Source organism: Halictus rubicundus, chromosome 7, assembly GCF_050948215.1.
Source record: "Halictus rubicundus isolate RS-2024b chromosome 7, iyHalRubi1_principal, whole genome shotgun sequence".
Lineage (NCBI taxonomy): Eukaryota > Metazoa > Arthropoda > Insecta > Hymenoptera > Halictidae > Halictus > Halictus rubicundus.
In genome coordinates this window covers 14371701-14389447 of record NC_135155.1, presented here as the reverse complement: position 1 = coordinate 14389447, position 17747 = coordinate 14371701, and the positions used below count along the sequence as shown (strand labels likewise).

The 17747-nt window shown below is 40.1% G+C and overlaps 1 protein-coding gene and 1 long non-coding RNA gene across 2 annotated transcripts in view; one reads left to right on the top strand and one right to left on the bottom strand.

The window, feature by feature from the left end:
• The window catches only part of LOC143355658 (uncharacterized), a 35313-nt gene extending 21989 nt beyond the window's left edge, over positions 1-13324 (top strand). Inside the window, exon 4 of the mRNA XM_076790698.1 lies at positions 12887-13324. Within this exon, the coding sequence (XP_076646813.1) occupies positions 12887-13060 (174 nt within the window). The 3' untranslated portion in view covers positions 13061-13324. The remainder of the gene's footprint in view (positions 1-12886) is intronic.
• Positions 1-17747, bottom strand: part of LOC143355660 (uncharacterized) — a 250921-nt gene that overhangs the window by 221944 nt on the left and 11230 nt on the right. The gene's annotated exons all lie outside the window — the stretch shown is intronic.

Genomic DNA, 17747 nt, shown 5'->3' with positions numbered 1-17747 from the left:
GTTCATGCATTTGAAACGATTTAAAACAGTGAAGAGATTCGAATAATTGAAGAGTGAGGATGCATTTGAGCTATTAAAGTAAAGAATGAAAGCAATTTCGAAGTGGTCCCTCTTTCTTGCAATTGATGCAGACAATTTTTCTAGACTGTAATTTTTTTCATTCATTACAAAAATGGGAGCAATTTAGAATGGTGAAAAGATCAAGAGAATTTGATTTCTAAAAATTCGAGATTAAAAGAACATTTTATCTAGCCCCTTTTTTTTACACTTAATTCAGGCTTTATTTTTCGATCTTGCATTTACTATTTTCGTTGATTCGTTGTCTAAATACAGAAAGGAAAGAGAAAACAATAATTTGAAAAATAATTTTTATCGGTTTGTGATGTTCGCAACTGGACAGCGAGTTCTCATGCAAAATGTTGCATTTTTCTTTCAATCAAATTGAACTGGCGATTTTTTCTAATTCGCATCGATTACCGCTGTTTGATTAACTTTTCAAGTGGTGATTATCCGCGCGTTTCCACCGCGTTCCGTTCTCTCCGCTTTAAAAAGGGGCCGTTTCTTCTTCCACGATTCGCCCAGCCCTAAGCGGCGCAAACACCCCTAAACCTGGTGGAATTCGCTCGCGCATCGAGACCGCCGTTCAATTACTGAATTATTAGCGCGAACGAATTCCCGGGGTTCATGAATATCGCATAAGGACTTGCAGGAGTTGCGTGTGTACCGGCGGAAGTCGGTGTGTGTCAGAGAGTTTAAGCGGAATCATCGGGAACGGAAATAGTCGGGTCGAATCATTCTGGTCGGAGTCATTTCAATAACCTTACCGCAAACTTGGACTTCCTGCACAATTCATTCCGGAAACCGGTTTGGAACTGATTCCTTCCGATTATTGGAACTGACCTAATAGTTTTGCTACAATGTCCATTTTTAATCGGTTCGGTTTTATGGATCTGAATAATCTGCTCTGGCTTACGGAAAATTGAATCGGAGAGAAATCAGTTGAATCGGTTCAGTTTTACAAATACGAAAAATCGCAACGATAGCAACGCGTAGTATCGTATTAAAATTTTAGGGATGAGAAAAGTCGCTATTTTAGCTTTTATTTAATTTTTCTGTAAAACCTTTGTTGACCGCTAAATCATAACCAATAAGTTTACCGAACAATAGGATATAGAGTCGAAGGAAACAATGGACGTTATGTAGAACTTAATTTCTATATCAGAAATTGTCCCTCCCCTCGGATCAAATAGTGAATCATTGCAACAATATGCAAGTTGGAAAATTAGCAAAATTTTGCAGATTCTGAAGAGAGTGAAAATCGAGGGTGTACAGGACGCGAATAAAATTGCGATTTCGTAATTTGGGAAGGGTCAGGAGGATTCTCGTTAAGATGACTCGGTTAGCGACTGTTCGAGCTCACCTTGAAATCGATACGCGTAGTATCGATATCAGACACTCCATCTAAAGTGTCGCTCTCACGCGCCGCGATTTCACATTTCAATTTTCCCGGCCGTATTTCACGCGTGCGATCCGAACCCCTATCGGCTGCTGAAAGTAACGACCGACGCGTATAGAAATGCATTCGAGCTTTCACTGACGGTTCTGCACACACAGTCATCGAGAAAGAAAATGCTAAAAATCCTTCCACGAGTGAACACTCGTCTCGATATCTGAAATTGAAATTTTTCCAACCCTCCGCGGAGAATTTTCACTGTTTCGTCGAATGTAATCTGTGTTAGTCTATACATTTTCATCTCTAGATTTTAGTATTCCTGTTAATAAATAATTACTGCTGTCCATCATTGAAATGAGGTTGTTGCTTTGCCATGTAAGACAAGAATTTTCTTAATAAATACATTGTTTGATAGAATTTATTTTGCTCCAGGCAGTAAATATTCAAAGAAGACAATTTTTCTCTACAAATTAAAAAATAAATAATCGATGTAAATACAAAAGTTGACTGAATAATGTAACTAATGCAAAATAAAAGTGACTAATACAAATCCCTGTACACGCTTCCCAAAATTAATTATGGAAAAGATTATTGGTTAATGTTCACTCATTTTCGTTCGATGTTTTGTTCCACTTTCTAAGTGAATAAATTGTATTTCATTTACTGTCTCATATTTAAAAGAAACAAATTGGCACAGCACAGAGGAACCAGCAAATATTGCAGTATCGGAAACAGACAATGCATGAATTTTTTCGCGTGAAGGTTAAAAAAGATTTTTGTTTTGTGTTGCGTGGATGTTTCTCGATGTTCGAACGTGTTAGTGTGGATGGGAAAAAAGGCAGCTGTTGTTTCCGGGGCTGATTAAAATGTTAAAAATACGGGAGTGGCTGGGCTCGTTCGCAAGCATCCGCCGTGAAAACGGCGTTTCCCATTTTTGCCAGCCCGGAAACACGTGCCCGGTAATTATGCGAACCGCGATCGGCGCTGTGTAACGACTCCCGTCACGAAACGCCGCTTTGTCTCTGACAAAACCGGACATTTTCCCGATCGAAGATTGTTTTTAATACTAAACCTACCACGGCCGCTTAAATTGACCTTTTCAAAATTCTGCCCACAATTTCGTACATACAACATCATCAAATTGCTATTTATCTTTACGAATTTTCTTAAAGTATGTATATACAACGTATTTTTCAATATTTATTTCTCGTTTTATTTGTTTTTTCCAAGAAAAACACGTATCTTGTTCTACCTTCTGCGGCTGGTCAATTCGAGCGAATATGTTGGTAGAAGTTTCATAAAAAAATAATTGAAAACAAGAAAGTTATATCATTGTATTAGTATCGTGTCAACAGGGTACATACAGTATGGATTTTTGCTTCTCACTAATTCCTTCAGGTATTCAATTGTGGTATAACTAGCATTAACCTAAACGTTCTTTTATTTTAAAGAAATTTCGCGGTTCATTTTTGGACTTTCGATTCACTAACACGCGGTGAAGACCGCGCGTTAAAAATGCGACCGCGGCTGTTAGCCTGATTTATCGTGGAGGAGAGTTACTTGGGAAACAGAAGGGAGAAGTTTCTTTTACGAGAGAGGCTTTGTTTTCGAGAAAATTAATTTCGAGCGGCTGAACACGCGGTGGTTGAAGCGTCTGCCAATTGTTTTCACCTCGGCGCAAGAATTTACCTTCTGTGACGAGAAACTGCTGTTTAAAGTATACTATTCCAGTTAAAACGCTACCGCGAGTAAAACGTGTTTCTGCGGAATTTAGTTCAACCAGTTCGTTTGCTGTCGCGTGCGGTTCCGACGACCGCCATTTTGTAGTTTCTGCGAAGTTGAAGCAATTACAATACGATATGTTAACGTATTTTCTCCGTCTTCATTTAAAATTTCAAAACGAGAAATCGAAGATTTTCCCCCCAAAAATGTTATAAATTGAAACTTCTGCAAAAACATTCCACCGATTCGAAGATTGAAGCCCTCCATTTAAACTTGAATAAATCGACTAAAAAAAAATCGTACATAAAGTTTTTTTGTCTCGCTGTAAACGGGAGATTTCAATGTTTACATCTGCGGAAGATTCGTTCACGACAAAAATTTTTCAATGTTTTTAATGACGCTTCGATTGGTAGCATTTGCGAGAGGAAACATGCCTTCCGTTTTCCACCTGCCAGGTGGTGCGAAATTGTCTTAGGCGAAAATGAATGATGGTTGGTAAAAGTCGAAGTCTGAAGCTTTGAAATGAGACCAGGATTATTATAGTACTATTTGTTTTAACGAAATCGTTACTATTTCAACTCGGCACTCGGAAATTTAGTGTTCCAACACTTTTTGGACCCATTGTATCGAGTATCGATGTTTAAATAGTAACGATTATATGTATTTTGTTTTATTGGGATCGTGCTATTGCAAAATTGTGTGCAGTCGCTGTAATGTTCCGTAAGCCTAGTGTTAAAAAGAAGCGCGCGGAAGTTGTTTAAATTTTGAAGCGTTTGCGGAAGAATGGCATATTGAAAGCGTCGATTCTCGACGGAGAGGTGAACAAAGTCCATGGTACACGTGTAATCTGCCTATCGGGAATAGGATTTCATCGATTAAGCTCGTCAGCAGGGAAACCCGTGAGAAGTATCAGCCGCTAACTAGAGTTTTCCACGGCGTGGGGATAACCGCCGGTTAATTTTCCTTCGACCTTTCTTTGCCCGACTTCCCCTCGGCCGTTTCCCGTGCGTCCCGTGAAAAGCACGTTATCGATCCTTTCGCTGTTCCCCTACCACCGACGGAAACTGTTCGATCAAAATCCTAAACGCGATCAACGGAGAAATTACAGTCGGTTCCACAAGTGTTCCTACTTTCACCGTACACTGAGTTCGCTCGCGGTAGCTAATAATAGAATCGTTCGATTCAAATATTATTCATGCGTTTGAAAATTCGCAATATTATCAAAGAGTATGTCGTTGTATTAAGGAGAATCTATAGAATTATTCCACGTTAGAAATATTCACATAACTATTACGATTGAAGCAGAAAAAATCCTTGAAGCTTCAAGATTCTCGAGAAAATTGTTGCCTTAAACTACCTTCAAATATTATTTAACTATGTTTAAATAGTAACAACACTGTTAAGAAAAATATCATTGTATTCAGGATAGTCTACAGTATCATTCTACATTCCACAGATTCTCCTAACTATTTCAGTTCGAGCACAGTAAATTCGTAAAGCTTCAAAATGCTCGAGAAAATTGTTGCCTTTACGGTGCACCGCTGGCTTCAAATATTGTTTAAAAATATTCCAACATCCACCACACTCCAAACAAAAATATCACCGTCTTCGGAAACGTCTACAGAATAATTCCGCACAAGAAAAATTCCTCTATCCTCTACAGTTCAAGCACAAAAAATTCCAACCGAACATGAATTCCAACATAACATGTTCGATAAAATTGTCTAACTCGCTTTAAACATTATTTAAACATATCCCAACATTCACCACACTCTAAAAAAAAATATCACCGTATTCAGGACAGTCTACAGAATCATTCTACGCCAGAAAGAGTCCTATGCACTTCAAAATTCAAGCACAACAAATTCTTGAAGCTCAGAAACAGCAAGGTAAACGGTCCGCAGAATATTCGGTCACAGTGTTGGTCCTACACAGTTTGCAGCCAGGTTTGCGAATCCGTCACCGATTAGGCGAGCCTTGTTGCCAGCAAATCCGTCGACAGCGGGGTGGCAAGGTAGTGGGAACCGTGTCAGCCGAAGATTCGCCGGTTTCCGGGGCCAATTAATGGTCCCGTTTCGCGGCGCGTTTCCGGCGACGTTTCCGTAAACAGACAGCTAACTTGTTTACGGAATCGGGCGTAACGCGATTCCCGTTCCCGGTTAATGCCGTTAGTAATCGCCTTATTGAATTCTCGCTTAACGCGACGTCGCCTAACGAGATTTTTCCGGGCCGGTCCGGGACCGGGAGACCTCTCCGCGTATTTTCCGCGTCCCGACGGGAAGCGTCGCAACATTTGCATGAAATTGATCGTTCCACGAGCCTTGTTCCTCCAGGCACCGACAGAATCCGTTTGCAAACCCCGCCGGCCGTGAAATTATTTTCGACTCGAGCCGACTCCGGAATTTTCCCGGAGCCTTTTGTCCCCGAAAGATAGCTCGTTTAACCGTCGCGTCGCGACGCTCTCTCCCCTGCCTGATATTTTAAACACCGTCGATCCAATATCCAACGTCGACGGAAAGTTCGCAAACTCGCGTACACACAACGAAACTTCTAACACGGCACGAAGAAACATTTATGTACTTCGCGAAGCTTTATTAATTACTCGGGCACTTGTCCCTGTTAGCGAGCCCGGTCCTATTACAGTTTCTTTTTTCGATATAAGACGACGTTGTTCTCTTCGCAACAAGAAAATTGTCCGCTCGAATCTTCCGTAGATTTGAAGATTGAAGTCTCCCGTTCACAAGGAGATCAAAAAACTTGATGTACGATCTTCTTCGGTCGATTTATTAAGGTTTAAATGGAAAAATCAATTTTTCGACCCGTCTAGATGCTAAAACACGAAGGGGTTGTAACTTTTACAATGAAATGTACGGCTTTCGTCGATCGAGATACGACATTTGACAAACCTGGCTTCGCGTTTAAGTCGCCACGGTTGACACATTTCAGATGAAAATTTCATTTGACTCGCAGTTTGCCGTGTCTGCGCGGAGAAACACGCGAAATCGATACGCCGCGCACGTGCCCGCTTGTTGACGTCCACCCATTGGCAAACATACTCATATTCGTACCGCCGAAAAAACAACCTGTTTCGAACCATAATGAATTTTCATACCGCGCGCCGCGTCGCTTGTTTCTTCTGCCGTCGACGTGCCAAGAGAACCCGATATTTTGCTGTGCGAAAAGTATAATGAAAAACGAAGACAGAAGCTTCTGATTCATTCCTCCACCTCCTGCCACTCTATTTCGTGATTACGAACGAGAATTTATTAATTTAGTTTCTAGAGAATTTTCTTGTCAAACCAGATTTTTAACTGAAGAGGTTTCCATAAACACGTAATAAAATATCCTGGAAAAATCCTCCAGAGTCCAAGTTTATTGTTGTACTGTTTGTAAGTGTCCACAATTTTTCGAGAATGGAGTGTAAGTACTTGCACTGCGTGTCACTGAAAAATTTAAGAACGTTCCAGTCATTATTTAAGTAAACGACAGATACGTTTGTGAAAGTAATCGCAAGCCCGAGCACGAGCCCGACGTATCCCCTCGGTACCGCGAAACTTTCGCCGGAGAGGATCTTCCTTATCTTCCACACTTTCTCTATGTTTTTGTATTCTCTCCACATTGTTCCTTATCTCTTCCATTTTCTACCATATTTTCCATGATATCTGCTTATCTCCCGTTTTCCTTTCGTATTTTTCGAAATATTTACCTGAGGAGATTGAAATGGGACGCTCCACGTATCAGGCCACAGGCTGCGGCAAGATATCGCAAGGAATGCCGGTCCGTGATACTGAAATTTTTGAAAATTCTGTACTCTTCCGATACGTGTCACAAAAATGTGCGCGATATTTGCGAAAAATTTCTTTCCGCTACTTGTGGGGCCTGGAAGCTAAGATACGGAATTCAATGTATCAGACAGACAATACTAATCCGGTGATCCTCTTTTGTTTTTCACTACTTTGTTATGAAACTCTCACCAGAATATTCGTCACATTTTTCTGATTAAAATGAGTCTAAACACGACACAATTTGCATCATATTTACTCGTTTAATTCACGATATAGTAAAACCTCGATTATCCGAACCGTCGATGTAAAATCTGAATTAACCTTAAACAGTTCAATTTAAAGCGAACTATAAGCGTATAAACACCAAGTTAAAGCGGCTCTGGATCGGTAGAAATGTATAGACAAGTCCGTGGAAGATTGACCTTGAGCAGGATTTTCAAGGTCAAATTTTTGTTTTCGTTGCAAAATTGTAGTACTCGACACGAGGAACAAAAGTCTCGAAGGAACCATGGGACGCAAGTGACCCGTTCCCTCAGGAAAAATGTTCGAATTTTCCATTCTTATTTTTAATCTGTTAATCTAAGAAAGGCTCTAGTTTACTGAAATCATGGTAAACACAGGTTTATACAGTATGTATTATATATGACAGGATAAGTCGATTAGGCTAGTGGTTTCAGAGAAAATCGCGAGGCAAGCAAAGTTTCGCGAGAAACGAGCTGAAAGTTTCGTCAAAGTGCATGAACGATCCCGAAATCTTTTAAAGCCTACATAACTTTTACAATTTCGCGATTACTATAAAATCCCTTTGAAGGTACATACACTCCGTACAATATGGAGATTGGAAAATTGTAAAAAGACTCTTCCGACCCGGTGAGCTATAGAAGACTGCCTCCCGAGAGCCGTGTTGTACAGCCGGAGACCAATAAAATCGCAACGCCCCTTAAGAATACAGTTTCTTGAATATTTAAATGCGTCACAGGCGAAGCAGCCCGAGGGAATTGCTTTAGCACGGAGTTTTAACAGTTTTACATAAGTTTATGCAACAATATTGTAATAACCGGCCCGGGGAAGTTTATGCAAACCTCGCGTCCTCGTTGAGAAGTTGAAAGCCACCGTTGTGATTTTCCTCGACGACCATTTCACTAAATTATTAATAAAATGTTGCATTCTGGTTAAATTTTACGTTCCATTATTATTATTTCTAAAATCAATGCAGAAGACCCCGTTGTTTGCTCGTTGCCATTGTTTCTGTGGGAGATCAGTGTGATTTTAATCAGCGTTTCCTAATATGACTGAATTAAAAATTTTCATTTTCTTTCCTAAATTTTTCATCACTCTGCTTTGTTTACATGTTTGCATGCTATAGACTCATATCATTTTTGTGTGAGTTTAAACAATATCATATAATTTTTTATATTAAATCTTTGCCTAAATTCTGTGTCGTACAATTTTTGTTTCTATATTTTAATATAGCACGAATTCATCGAATTTTATAAACCAGCAAAAGTGTAATTACTGTCTATGCCTAAGTTAAAAATCGCGTGATTATTTTCTTTTTACAAATATTAATTACTGACTAAGATATCAATTTTTATTATTGTGTATAACAGAAGATTTTTCTCGAATTTTTGCATTGAAGAACGCTTATATTGCAAACTACAATTTCCAAATTGTATTTCCACGCGGGGCCAATTCAAGTAACAGCGCAGAAACCGAAGATGCCCATAAATTCGCAACTTTCTCACCGTTCGCGAGGGAGAGTTAAACCGAAGACAGATACTTTCGAACTGATGTGATTCCAGTGGCCACTATAGTGTTGTTAAATGTTTCACAGTATCGCTAGTTCGGCCGTTCCCCGATAGACCCTTAGGAAGTTCGCCGAACAACGGTGTTCGTTAACACAGCTTTCTTTGCGAAACCGATAGTCAGTCGGGTCGAGGCATCGTTGATCTCTAAAGAACATCAACATCAAATATTCGCCGAAAATGATTACAGAACAAACACATTTTAATTTTGCGTTCGCTCCATGTGTATTTTCTTAATTTTTAATAATTCTGCTATTCTAAAATAGAATTCCAGCTTCATTGCAATGTACATTAGAAACGAAAGAAACAATACTTTTTTGTGTATTAAACAAACGAGCTCCGAAGGATATCGTGTTCGTACTCGTTTCAATCAGGCCAATTCGAGGAATACGTTGATAAAAGTTTCACAGTGAAATAATGTGGAATAAACGGGCGATGTCACCTTGAAGACATTCTCCCCTTCAGATTAGCGGGGATAAATTTGTCGCAAAATATCGGCGTACATCTCTTTCGCACATACATCGGGACACGTTGCAGCGTGTATATAGTCGTTCCCGTTGCCGGGTTATCCAGGCCAGCAGGCAGACTCGGCAGTTCGCATGCGACGACTTTTATGCTAATCCCCCTCCGCGCAATTACAATATCTTTCGGGCCGTTTACAAGAAAACGAGACGAAACGAGTCGGCGGGAGTTGCGTGCCCGGCAACAACCACACGCAGCCTCAACAACCCGGTTCCACACAGATACACCTGCACCACGGAGATATTTACCTGCACAGCCCCCGTTTTCTTCGTCCCCTAGCACACCAGCACCCGGCTCCCCGACTTCGTTCAGCCATTCTTACGTCTTCGTGCCAGTTTCGAACTGGAAATAGAACGCGGTACTGCGGCCGTGTCCGATATAAATCCTCGCGGCTCGAGCGCACCACTTTGCGCCACTCCGAAACGCATTGCTGATCAATCTTTGAATCTCGCGTCGATCCACTTCACCCGTCCAGATGCCGCGAGAACTTTCGCTTCCATGCAGCCCGAACAAACATCGCTGGATCGCCTTCGATCAGTCGACGTTGATCCTTGACTATACTTTTGACGATTCGGTAACAGCCACGTCACGATTCGTGCAGGAGGGTTAAATTGTTGACAAAATATTCTCTTGCAATAACTGCTCGTCGAAATGAAAATATCTTTTTCGACGATAGTTAGCAACACGTCGACTTTACTTCCAATTTTTATCATTACTTAACCCTTGGCACTCGAGCGGTGACTCTGAAGCACCACTAGAAATTGTTGTGGCATTATTTCAAAGAAATTACAAAAAATATTACAAAATATTTGTTACATTGCGAAATTTGTATTTAATAGATTACTGAACATTTAAATATTATATGTGGAAATCGGATCAGTTTCGTATGAATAAAATGAAAATATTCTAAGACGGAAGACAAATTTAGTTTTAGAATGAAAATAGCGCCGAGTGCAAAGGGTTAAAGACTACAAAATGGCGACGTTATACGGTATTGTCTGTCGTCATGTTTGGCGGGTTCTTCTGGGATGCCAGCGAAAGTTACTGGGACATAGAAGGCGATAAATCTTGACGTGAACTTAATCAGGAATAAATGTTTTTCTTAATCCAAATCTTAATTCATTGAATATTAATAGTACGTCTGTGAGGACACAAAATTTCCCGGGATCTTACTGTTTCTCGAATTATATTTATTAGGAACTAGACTCCAATATAAAATTATCTACTGTCCACAAAAATCGACCACGCCTACAAGCCCACAACTAATCAGGGGAAAGAATGTCCCGCGATCCTGCAGGACCTCCTCGCCCCGAGACTCGACCTTGAATCGTCCCAGCATCCACTGGTTCGTCGAGTGCAACCGGACGCATCCTCGCGATACTGCAACACGGCGGTTAAGTATCGCGTCTAGCAGCGTAATACACATTCCCGTTGCATCGGGTGGTCCTCGAGGGAGGCTCCTAGTAATCGCAACATACGCACACAGACACACCGACACCTACGAAAATTCTTGGCTCGAAGCCTGCGTTCGAAAACTTCCCCCTCCGCCGGTTTCGCGCGGCTCTCGGCGTCCCGACGAATCCCGGGATTGTCCGTCGGCAACAAGAACAACGAGAGAAAAATCTGCGGAGAGAACACATCAAACCACGCGGGGCGACCGCTGCTGTGCTGAAGCTGCGCTTTCTATACCCTGTGTGTCCCTGTTTCCAGGACGAAAAAAGAAGACTACCTAGTCTCTCCTACCGTCTCCTTCTCTCTCTCCCTCTCCTCTCTCTCTCTCTCTCTTTACACGGGTCTGCAGTCCGCAGTGGCCTCGTATCTTATTGTGCATTTAATCGCGCGGACCACTGCCGCGGAATTGTTCCTTCGAACCGGTCGAATTGTCGAAATCTCGAGCCCGGATACGATGCACGACACAAACCGATCTTTGACGTGTTTGAATATTTTGGGCAATTGCAGGAAGCAAATGCACGTTTTAGGCATCGTATCCCGTATGTTCACTAACAAGCGAACATATTATTGTGTTTGACATATCAGGCTCAGTCTAAATTGAACGCATTACGTGTCAAGCTTGTGCGATGTAGAAGACGTTGCAGGAAATCATTTTAACATGACTGGTTGATCTCGGTTGGCCGAAATGGTAGGACGTTCGACATGATGAATATTTTCTATAATTAAAAGAAGAACATGTACACACCCTATATATTGAATGTTCATTTGAAATTAAATAAATTAAGTGTCAAGCTTGTGTGATGTAGAAGACGTGGCAGGAAATCATTTTAACATGGCTGGTTGATCTCGGTTGGCCGAAATGGTAGGACGTTTGACATGTTTGAATATTTTCTATAATTAAAAGAAGAACATGTACACACCCTATATATTGAATGTTCATTTGAAATTAGGCACATTAAGTGACAAGCTTGTGTGATGTACATGACGTTGCAGGAAATCATTTTAACATGACTGGTTGATCTCGGTTGGCCGAAATGGTAGGACGTTTGACATGATGAATATTTTCTATAATTAAAAGAAGAACATGTACACACCCTATATATTGAATGTTCATTTGAAATTAAATAAATTAAGTGTCAAGCTTGTATGATGTACAAGACGTTGCAGGAGATAATTTTAACATGACTGGTTGATCTCGGTTGGCCGAAATGGTAGGACGTTTGACATGATGAATATTTTCTATATATAAAAGAAGAACATGTACACACCCTATATATTGAATGTTCATTTGAAATTAAACACATTAAGTGTCAAGCTTGTATGACATACAAGATGTTGCAGGAAATAATTTTAACTGGTTGATCTTGATTGGCCAAAAATGATAGGACGTTTGACATGTTCGAGTATTCCGTGCAATTAAAAGAAAGAAAGCTACGCTTCATAGCAGTCTGTGTATATTGACTATGCAAAAGGTGTACAGCTGTGTGTTATAGCTAGATGCGTGACGTAGCTCGCTGCCAGAAAGTTGAGGAAGTCGTCCGAGATGTCGTTCATTTGTTGCAATAGGCAAAGTGCATCGGGAATCGCGAATGAAATGCAGCGAACGACAAGAGAGTTCTAAATAAGGAGCTGTGCATTCAATGCTTCGGGAGATAGCGACCGAACAGTTTCAATGCACATATTGCTCCTAAATCTCGAGTACATAGGTTGCTCGGTACAACAAATAAGGGAAATTGTTGCTCTTCTGTTCGACACTGTGACAACTATTCGGACGGTATGTCTAGCTCGATGGAAATTAGTCGAAACCCCATTTTAATAATTGAAACTGTTCGGTAATTTACATTAGATCAGAGTGACACATTGCCGGCCTAATTATTCACCGTTATACTGTGGATCTTAATGCGAAATAAACATTTTCTGCAAGAGATTGGAACAACTTCGGGTACCAGAATTTGAGTTTCGGAATCCCGGCCCGACCCGACCCGACTATAATTTTCTGGTACCCGAACTTTATACATTTTTGGAATCCCGGCCTGAGTCAAGTTTCCTAGTTCCTGAACGTTATAAAGTTTTGGGACCGCGACCCGACCGGAGCCCGAAATGTCGGGTAACCTTATTAACCAGCAATTTCAATCTTCTTTTCGCAGAGATGCAAGAAGTTTCGGGTCGGCGAGCGTTGCTGCGAGTTCGAGTGTCTGAACGACACTGACGCAGACTGGAGCGGACCAGACCTAATCATTGCAGCCGGGTCCGGGCGGGTACACGAACAAACGATCGCGTACTGGATGATAGGGCTGATCGCCTTGCTGAAGGTGCTCTAGTTCTTCGGGTCCCGGTATCCAGAAGACCCGGGCAACTGGACTTCAGCATCTGGGACATCAGAAGCGGGTACGGAGCGGGTACGGGCCGGCAGGGGAAGGTACGGGGGATGAAACGTCCATTTAGCGGCCACCGGTTTCGTGCATTAACCCTTTCAGGACGAATTTCAATATGTTGACCACATCAGGATTGCAATTTCTGAAGTTGCCAACGTATAAAACCTCTTAGCTACTGCAGGCTGTCTGAAAAATGTTGTACTGCCTTAACACTTTGATCGCCAAACTAGAAACACCAAAAATTCCATAAAATCAAAGCAAGTTATTTAATGAAATAAAAATTGAAAAAAATTGAATCTATGATATCGAGTAGTCCTCCAAAAATTCATTTTAAAACCTGCACAAATAATTCCGTCACCCACATATGGGTGACGTGGCATTCAACGTGTTAACAGGGGTGATTCCTGAGGTGATTTGAATTCACTTTTTCCTTTGCGAAAATGTTCTCCGCAGCTTCGTTAAGGAGTTATTAGCGAAAAACACGGGCCAATCAGAGCGCGACTACTGGCGGCTCGCGCTGAGCCTGGCGTTGGCATTGGCCGAGCCGGTATCGCTATTCTGCAGCCGCGCTCTGATTGGTCTACGTTTTTCGCGAATAACTCGAAAACAAAGCCGCGCAGAACATTCTCGCAAAAGAAAAAGTTACTGCAAATGATCTCAGGAATCACAGTGCAATAGTTTTGGGACACCTTAGGGCAATCCACGATGTCATCTCTCTGAGTATATTTGAACGTTGCCACTATGGTCTGGGTTTATCTTGCGTTGAACTATTTACATATGAACCGTTCAATGCAAAAGCAGAGTGAAAATATCTGTGATTCCTCAGACAGAAAGCATTGTATTAAACCATCTCAATTTGAAAAATTATTTATAATTATTCCTCTCCGTATGGATACAAAAAATGGATAAATTGAGTTACATCGCTTTTAGCATTAAACAGCTCGTATTCATATTGCGTTAATTAAATTGTTTAAATATATTAATATATATATCAATATATAAATATTGTTTAAATATATTAATATATATCAATATATAAATATTGTTTAAATATATTGTTTATATATTGAAATGTTGTTTAGTCTCGCCATAGCTAAGAGGTGAATCATGTACATTAGGAAAGACCAGTGTATGTTATTTAATTTTCCCATTGTTTAAGGCTCGTTACTGCAAAATCTGTTACTCCAAGGAATATGGTTTTCGTATTTTGAAAAATCCTCGTCCGCAAAGGGTTAAACGATACCCGAGGAGGAATGCGACACGCGTTTCCTGCGAAGCTGCTCGAAAGCTGACCTTGTTTCTCGATCCTCTGGATCCTAGAGTCTAGATCCCGAAGTCGAGGATTTTGTGTCCAGGATTCTAGAGTCTAGAGCTTAGTACCTGCGAAACTGGCGGAACTTTTCACTCGATTGTAACGAACAGACTGCGGATTCTTGTGTAAAATGCAAAAATGTCCGATTTTTGATGGAATGAAAGTTGCTTCGTCTTTCGAGTCGGTGAAAACTAATCTTTTGTGAAAATGTCCTTTCATTCATTCTTTTATACTTGGACAGTTTAGTTTTTATTCGAATGCAGAAAATCCGCAGTCTAGCGACGAAAGTATGAACAAAGTCACGCGAGTATTGTTGTTATTGTGTTGTTTAAGTTTGATGAACAATAAAGATCTATTGAAGATTGTGGATCTTTGTCGCTGAAGCTGCCGAGTATCAAGTGCGAGTGAAATTTTGATTATTTTGATCTGTAAGAGTGGTACGATTGGATTTGTTCGGATTTTGTACGATTTTTATTGTTGTAATGGAGAAAATTGGACGGTGGTGATAAATAATTTTTTAGCAGTTCGATAGTTCTAGCGTTGTACATTTATGACGTCAAGATAATAGATTAACGTGTATATTGAAGAAAGATCCACAGTCTAGTTGTTACACTTTATGTTAATAATGCGTTTCGTTATTCTCTTTGTTTATAACCGTTGTATTTTTAGTTAACCTTTCGCGAATCAGGGGTTGGTCCTGCATTAGGTGCAATGTTAACGAAAGAATGCGTATTGTTTTGTTCTAGATTGCAAGTGATATGATAAAATGACAAAATATGATATGATGATATGATAAAATCGCCTAATCCAGGGTTAAATGAACTCCAACAATTTCGATCGTTAGATAATCAGAAGTTATCACATTGTTATGTTCTTTTTATAATAAACATTTATTTTTAACAGATGAATCTTCGTTTAAGCTGACAATTGGGGCATAAAGGGTTGAACTATGGCCTCCCTTCAGTGCAATATTTACCTTCAGGACGGATTTATTCAACTAAAAATTAATTTTTTATTCCGAACAATCTTTGTTATGAAAAAAAATTTACAACCGCTAAACAGTCGATTTTTCGTTAGTGATAGGTATGCGATTGCAATTCACAGTCGAAGATACTGGTTGGCATCTTAATCACAGAAAATCGACAATCCTCGAAATATTCGGGTCACCAGATACGGTGCACCCGTTCTGATTCGGTCAACCTCTTGCCTTATAAGTTCCTCGGCAACTCATCAGAACTACATCATTAATAACTTCCTATACAGATGGGTTCTATATTCGTAGCAAGAATAATAATACCCTATCTCAATTTAGAACGGCTGAAATCGTGTAACCAGACCACGGAAGTTCATGTAACCGTGAAATTCTCGAATTCACCCGTCCAATTAAAGTTAATTAGTCGGAACCCTATCAAAATTCATTCTGTTCAATCATAACGATCCTGTTGTGAGGTACCGTCAAGTGTACAATGAACTCCTTAATCGATGACTGAATTAAATTCGTCCAAACTTCTCGATCGTGTTCGCTGAATGAAAAATTCCATGAAATTCTACTAAAATTCATTCGAAATCGTGTGTATTAAATTGTTAAACATAACACTGTAACACCGTAAAACAAGGGACGGTGGGACTGTAAGGCAAGGGGTGTCATTAATTCCGGCACCAATTCGCATAATTCGCCTTCATTCTGCATTTCATTTCCTGCGTTCTACTCAAGACAAGGAAAAACTATATTGTCCTTTTGTTTGAAATGTTGTTGTGCTTCGTGCATATGGTTCGCGAAAGATTTAACAGTGGCGGAGGATCCAACGACCTTAAACTATAGTTTGGAAGGATCCAACGACCTTGTACTATATTTTCGGAGAGTCCACTGACACTTAATTATAGTTTGGAAGGATCCAATGACCTTGAACTATAGTTTGGGAGGATCCACTGACCTTGATCACTGTGTTGGAGGGTCCACTGACACTTTATTACAGTTTGGAAGGGTCCAATGATCTGAAACTGTAGTTTGGGGGGCTCCAACGACCTTGAACTATAGTTTGGAAGGATCCAAAGACCTTGAACTATAGTTTCGGAGGATCCAACGACCTCTATCATAGTTTCAGGGGATCTAACGGTCTTCGATCACTGTGTCGGAGGATCCAAAGACCTTGATAGTAGTGTCAAAGGGTTCAGCAGAGGCAGTGTCGTGTTTCCTCCCCGATGAAAGCTCCCGATAACGAGGTTAGCCTCGCAAACGAGGCTTTTCATAGTGATGACGTGCACGCGTCGCGTCGCCCCTCCCAGGGCAGCCGCACGCGCGGTTACGTTTCAGAAAGTTTTATTTTTTCATGCGAGTGATAACAAACATGTGATAACGAACCCCGGGTCGCGGGATCACAGGACTGCCGATGGGACTGGTATGGATTCCCTTAACATTCAAACTTTTTGATCTTTGATTAGGATAGCTGGTCAGCTTCAGAATAGTAAGTTAGCGATCACAATTTTTGGATGAATATAGATAATTGTGTTCAATAATATTGATATACATTGTAGAAACATATTTGATCTACTTAATTTATCGCATATTTATAAAGACAGAACAATCATTTGCAATCATGCAGACCAATTAGTTTTACCTAGCCAGTTTTATTATGAACTTTGTATAGAGTTTGCAGTAATATTGATTATCATAAAACATAAATTTTTTAAAGAACTGTTGACGGAAAAGTTCTACAGCTTTTCGAGGAAATAAATAGTAAGGGATACTTAAGTAAGCAAACTATTAAGGAATACAATAAATAAGAAAAGTATTAAGGATACAGATTTTAAGGGAGATAGATAAGAAAAGTAACTAGAAACAATGAAAGTATATGAATTATCGTCGAAAAAGCTAGAAAGTCTCTAAAAGTAACATTCCGAGGAAAGACGTAGAACTGTTCCGCAAATTCAATATGTCCTTGGTTACAAATAACAATTACTCCTTGACGAGCCTTAGGAATTAATATTTATTATGACTTATTAAGAACCAATTTCATTTTGTATAACTTTTTGGTTCGACATCTGGCAGTCAACTTGTTAAAAGAAAATTATTAAACTAGAGCACATTAACTTCTTAAATCTGAAGCAATTAGGCTGCACAATCGCGTGCAAAAACTTTTAATTATACAGTTGCATATACATGCAAATAATAAATTCGTACAAGGCTGAGTATCATAAAAAATAATAATTATTACATTCACTGCACACAAAATATCCAATAATATTATTGTATTAAGTTGTAAAACTGAAAGCTGAAGCTGTGCCAATATTTTTATTTGCGACTGTACGTTGCCGGTCTAT